Source organism: Bison bison, unplaced genomic scaffold, assembly GCF_000754665.1.
Source record: "Bison bison bison isolate TAMUID 2011002044 unplaced genomic scaffold, Bison_UMD1.0 scf7180017864145, whole genome shotgun sequence".
NCBI lineage: Eukaryota > Metazoa > Chordata > Mammalia > Artiodactyla > Bovidae > Bison > Bison bison.
Window position 1 is genome coordinate 755,765 of NW_011494717.1, and position 6,350 is coordinate 762,114.

Sequence of the window (6,350 nt, forward strand, 5' to 3'; positions counted from 1 at the left end):
ATGGCATCTGGTCCCACCACTTCATGGGAAATAGATGGGGAAACAGTGGAAACAGTGTCAAACTTTATTTTTCTGGGCTCCAAAATCACTGCAGATGGTGACTGCAGCCATGAAATTAAAAGGCGCTTACTCCTTGGAAGGAAAGTTATGACCAACCTAGATAGCATATTGAAAAGCAGAGACATTACTTTGCCAACAAAGGTCCGTCTAGTCAAGGCTATGGTTTTTCCTGTGGTCATGTATGGATGTGAGAGTTGGACTGTAAAGAAGGCTGAGCGCCGAAGAATTGATGCTTTTGAACTGTGGTGTTGGAGAAGACTCTTGAGAGTCCTTTGGACTGCAAGGAGATCCAACCAGTCCATTCTGAAGGAGATCATCCCTGGGATTTCTTTGGAAGGAATGATGATAAAGCTGAAACTCCAGTACTTTGGCCACCTCATGCGAAGAGTTGACTCATTGGAAAAGACTCTGATGCTGGGAGGGATTAGGGGCAAGAGGAGAAGGGGATAACAGAGCTTGAGATGGCTGGATGGCCTCACTGACTCGATGGACGTGAGTCTCAATGAACTCCGGGAGTTGGTGATGGACAGGGAGGCGTGGCGTGCTGCGATTCATGGGGTCGCAAAGAGTCGGACACGACTGAGCGACTGATCTGATCTGATCTGATCTTAGGATTGACTGGTTTGATCTCCTTGCTGTCCAAGGGACTCTCGAATCTTCTCCAGCACCACAGTTCACGAGCATCAATTCTTTGGCAATCAACTTTTTTTATGGTCCAACTCTCACATCCATACATGACTACTGGAAAAACCATAGCTATGACTATATGGCCCTTTGTTGGCAAAGTGATATCTCTGCTTCTTAATACCCTGTCTAGGTTTATCATAGCTTTTCTTGAAGGAAGCAAGTGTCTTTTAATTTTGTGGCTATGGTAACCATCTGCAGTGATTTTGGAGCCCAGGAAAATAAAATCTGTCACTGTTTTTACTTTTTACCCTTCTATTTGGCATGAAGTGATGGGACTGAATGCTATGATCTTAGTTTTTTGAATGTTGAGTTTTAAGCCAGCTTTTTCACTCTCCTCTTTCACCTTCATCAAGAGGCTCTTTAGTTCTTCACTTTCTGCCATTAAAGTGGTATCATCTGCATGTCCGAGGTTATTGATATTTCTGGGCAGTCTTGATTCCAGTTTGTGAGTCATCCAGCCTAGCATTTCATATGATGTACTCTGCATGTAAGTTAAATAAGCAGAGTGACAATATACAGCATTGATATGCTCCTTTCCCAATTTTGAACTAGTCCATTGTTCCTTGTCCAGTTCTAACTGTTCCTTCTTGTCCTGCATACATACAGGTTTCACAGGAGGGCAGGTAAGGTGATCTGGTATTCCTATCTCTTTAAGAATTTCCCACAGTTTGTTGTGATCCACACAGTCAAGGCTTTAGCATAGTAAATGAAGCAGAAGTAGATGTTTTTTGGGATTCCCTTGCTTTTTCTATGATCCAGTGGATGTTGGCAATTTGATCTCTGATTCCTCTTGCCTTTTCTACATCCAGCTTGAACATCTGGAAGTTCTGTGTTCACATACTGCTGAAGCCTAGGTTGGAGAATTTTGAACATTACCTTGCTAGCATGTGAAATGAGTGCAGTTTTATGGTAATTTGAACATTCTTTGGCATTGCCTTTCTTTGGGATTGGAATAAAAACTGACCTTTTTCTAGTTCTGTGGCCACTGCTGAGTTTTCCAAATTTACTGGCATATTGAGTGGAACACTTTCACAGCTATAAAATTCTTGAATTTGTCACCTCCTCTTTATACACACCACTGATGTATGAGTTTGTATTCTCTCACCCGTTCTGTTGTAACCCTACCTCTTTGGCCCCAGTCATTCCTGCCAACAGTCTTCTATCCTGCTGTCAGTGGGGTCTTTCTAAGTTATAGTCACAAATACAGCCATGTCTACTTATTGATTAAGGTGATTTAGCAGTCTCATCTACAGGATCAAGTCCATACTCTTTTTTTTTTTTTTTAATATTTTTTTTGATGTGGACCATTTTTAAAAAGTCTTAAGTGAATTTTGTTACAGTATTGCTTCTCTTTTATGTTTTGTTTTTTCTTGCCACAAGGCATGTGGGATCTTAGCTCCTCAACCAGGGATCCAGCCTGCACACCTGCAGACGAAGTCTTAGCCACGGGACCACCAGGGAAGTCCCATGTCTAAACTCTTTAGATTGATTCACGATTCTCTTTGCAGTCTGACTTGTCCCCACCTTTTGATGCCCAATGTTGGGAATGTCCTTTGTCCCTATTGCTCAGCTCTGCTTAAACCTTTAACATTTACCTAAATAGAACCTCTGCTAGGAAGCTTCTCCAGACAGAGGATTGGTGGTTCCCCAGTAACCCCAAGGATGCTTGACTCACTTTGGTAATAATACTACTACCTATATTGGATTATTGGATTATAGTAAGGAAAAAAACCAGAAAGGGGGTGGGAGGGATATGTGTATAGTGGATATAGCATGGGCTTTGGAGTTTATCAACCTGGGTTTAAACCATGGCTTTACCATTTGCTTATCTTGTGATCTTGGACTTAACTTCTCTGAGTGTTTACTTTCCTATACATCTACTGTGTAGTATTGAAAGGATGAAATCACATGATATACACAAAAATTTATTAGTACTTAGTTGGAACTCAGTACGTGACAATCTCCTGCCTTTCTTTTATTTGCATCATCAGCTCTGAGGAATCAGCATTGTATTGGATGATGGTCAAAACCTATTATTTTCTCTCTGAGAAATAGTTTTGGTACATCTTGGTTAGAGTCAAGACTAAAATAGCCTGTATATGCTGGGCCAGTATAGACTTGAGTATCAAAGATTGGGAGTGTGTAGGAGACTGTTTGTGAAGGGAGGAAGGAGATGGCAGAGGAGCATAGTTGTGTCAGGAAACTGATACTGCAATTAACATAAAAAGGTTTCCCTAAGTCACTTTCTTCCCTTGTGGATGTACCTGAAACCCCATCCCATGAAGTGTAACTGTATCTTTAAGATACTAATGGGACCAGGGGGTAATTATATCCTCTTGATTGTCCACATCCAAATGTGGGGAATAGAGCTTTCTCTAAAAGGAGTGAAACATGGGAGCGTAAGAAGAAACCTACATCTTTTATAAGAGCTGATCTGAGCCCCAGTGATGTGTGGCTTATGTACGAGGTGCAGAGCAGAGAGCTGTTCCTGAATGTGCTTGACCAAGCCATAGGGAACAGGAGAGATGAGCTGCAAGCCAGGCAGCAAATAGCATGCCACGTTTGAACTGAGCATTTCCAAATGAAGAAGCCTTGTGTTTGAGGCTGGAGATGCTTGTATTGAGTAAGTGATCTCAAATGCATTGCTTTTGGGGTATGGCATGCTATTATGAATGCTTCAAAAATAGAGAAATAGGAATTGGAAATTCATAAAAATTATATGGCAGTCTTTTCCAAAAAATGTATATATAAACCCATTTTTAAAAAACTAAAAACCTATTTTATGTTGAATTTCTTATTGTCAAAGGGGGATAGTATATTCTTTTTTATTTTGTTTTCTATTTTGCTTTCTTTTTTTTTTAATGGTATGTAATCTTTCTATTTTAATAAGATGACTTTTGTTTCATTTATTTATTTTTTCTGGTTGAGTCATGTGGCACGTGAGATCTCAGTTCCCCAACCAGGGATAGAATCCACACCCCCTGTGTTGGAGGTGTGGCATCCCAACCTCTGGACCGCCAGACAAGTCCCTCTGTTTTTGCTTTTAATGTAGCCCATCATCCTGGAAAGGGCAGATTAAAAATAAGCTTGGCACGGCTGCTCGGAACAGGGCTCACGCGTCTTGTGTTCCTTCCAGGGCCAGCGTGAACTCCCTCGTCTCCCTTCCCAGCCAGCTCTCCACCGCCTGGATCCACCATGGTGTTTGGTGAGTTTTTCCATCGCCCTGGACCAGACGAGGAACTTGTCAACTTGAACGTGGGGGGCTTTAAGCAGACGGTCGACCAGAGCACCCTCCTGCGCTTCCCTCACACCAGACTCGGGAAACTGCTTAGCTGCCACTCGGAAGAGGCCATCCTGGAACTGTGCGATGACTACAGCGTGGCCGATAAAGAGTACTACTTTGATCGCAACCCCTCGCTGTTCAGATACGTCTTGAACTTCTATTACACGGGGAAGCTGCACGTCATGGAGGAGTTGTGCGTGTTCTCGTTCTGCCAGGAGATTGAGTACTGGGGCATCAACGAGCTCTTCCTGGATTCCTGCTGCAGTAATCGCTACCAGGAGCGCAAGGAGGAGAACCACGAGAAGGACTGGGACCAGAAGAGCAACGACGTGAGTACCGACTCCTCCTTCGAAGAGTCGTCTCTGTTCGAGAAAGAGCTGGAGAAGTTTGACAAGCTGCGATTTGGCCAGCTCCGGAAGAAGATCTGGATCCGGATGGAGAACCCAGCCTACTGCCTGTCGGCCAAGCTCATCGCCATCTCTTCCCTGAGCGTGGTGCTGGCCTCCATCGTGGCCATGTGCATCCACAGCATGTCGGAGTTCCAGAACGAGGACGGGGAGGTGGACGACCCCGTGCTGGAAGGTGTGGAGATCGCATGCATCGCCTGGTTCACGGGCGAGCTGGTCATCCGGCTGGTTACTGCTCCCTGTCAAAAGAAATTCTGGAAGAACCCTCTGAACATAATTGACTTCGTGTCCATCGTTCCCTTTTATGCCACGTTGGCTGTAGACACCAAGGAGGAAGAGAGTGAGGACATCGAGAACATGGGGAAAGTGGTCCAGATCCTCAGGCTCATGAGGATTTTCCGAATTCTCAAGCTTGCCCGGCACTCGGTGGGACTTCGGTCTCTCGGTGCCACACTGAGGCATAGCTACCATGAGGTCGGCCTGCTGCTTCTCTTCCTGTCGGTGGGCATCTCCATCTTTTCTGTGCTTATCTACTCCGTGGAGAAGGACGACCACACCTCCAGCCTCACCAGCATCCCCGTCTGCTGGTGGTGGGCCACCATCAGCATGACGACCGTGGGCTATGGAGACACCCACCCGGTCACCTTGGTGGGAAAGCTGATCGCCAGCACGTGCATCATCTGTGGCATCTTGGTGGTGGCCCTTCCCATCACCATTATCTTCAACAAGTTCTCCAAGTACTACCAGAAGCAAAAGGACATCGATGTGGACCAGTGTAGTGAGGACCCGCCAGAGAAGTGTCAGGAGCTCCCTTACTTTAACATTAGAGACATTTATGCCCAGCGGATGCACGCCTTCATCACCAGTCTCTCTTCGGTGGGAATCATGGTGAGCGACCCCGACTCCACAGACGCTTCAAGCATTGAAGACAATGAGGATGTTTATAACACAGCATCCTTGGAGAATTGCCCCCCAACGTGAGCAGGGACCTTTGTGCCTGGACCGCGTGTCCCTTCCCGATGTTAGGTTAACACAGCTTTATCAACCTCAGTGGGTTCGTTAAAATCATTTACTTCTCAGGGTGTACTCTTCAGCCATAGTTGGACATTTCATTGCTCTGAAATTATAGAAATGTCTTTATTTTTCTCAGTGAGGCGAATGAAATGCCTTGCTCTGAAATTTATTTTTTACAAGAGAGTTGTGATATGATTTTGATTTTGCAAAAAAAAAAAAAAAATTATGGTATATGGTATTGGGTGGGATTTCTTGCTCCGGCTTCTGTATCATTCTGTGTTTATCATTTACTCACATTGAGCTAACTGACAAGTAGAATCAAAGGCCCAGCTGGAGGCTACATGCATGTAAGATCCACAAAATGAGACAATGCATGTCCATCCATGTTCACATTCTAGACATGGACAATAGGAGCCTAATAAATTGCCTAATTCAGTACAGAGGATGTCTTGGTGGTGTGTTTTTATGTAAAGTAACTATATTTCAATACGTTCACAATCGACTTAGTAGAGAAAATGCTCTTTTTAGCACATCAAGAGCCCTTTCGGTACGTTTTTGAACTTTGGATATACATCATCAGTGGGCTAGTTCTTCTGTTCAGTAGCGTTGGTGGAGGTTTGGCAGGTGGAAGGGTCATGTTCATGATTAAACCACACTTTCCAGTGTAACCTGATTATGCATGTACACATTTAGGACGTACTCAAATTGGTATATGTGCATGAAACATGTGCCCCTACAGATCTGTTTCCAGTATTTATTTTCTAATTTCAACTACTAGAATAAAACCTCATCACCTGAAAATTGTGGAGCAGAGTAAACCTACACATTCACAGACAGAGATAACATTCAGTGGCTGGAAGGAAAGAGAAATGCTGTACAAACCCACAGATGTGACTCAC

General features: G+C 44.1%; 1 protein-coding gene across 4 annotated transcripts in view; it reads left to right on the forward strand.

The window, feature by feature from the left end:
- The window catches only part of KCNS3 (potassium voltage-gated channel, delayed-rectifier, subfamily S, member 3), a 48,305-nt gene extending 42,394 nt beyond the window's left edge, over positions 1-5,911 (forward strand). For all 4 annotated transcript variants that reach the window (XM_010840515.1, XM_010840512.1, XM_010840513.1 and 1 more), the window contains one exon: positions 3,884-5,911. In XM_010840515.1, the coding sequence (XP_010838817.1) occupies positions 3,943-5,418 (1,476 nt within the window). In that variant the 5' untranslated portion in view covers positions 3,884-3,942 and the 3' untranslated portion in view covers positions 5,419-5,911. The remainder of the gene's footprint in view (positions 1-3,883) is intronic.
- Positions 5,912-6,350: the final 439 nt, after the last annotated feature.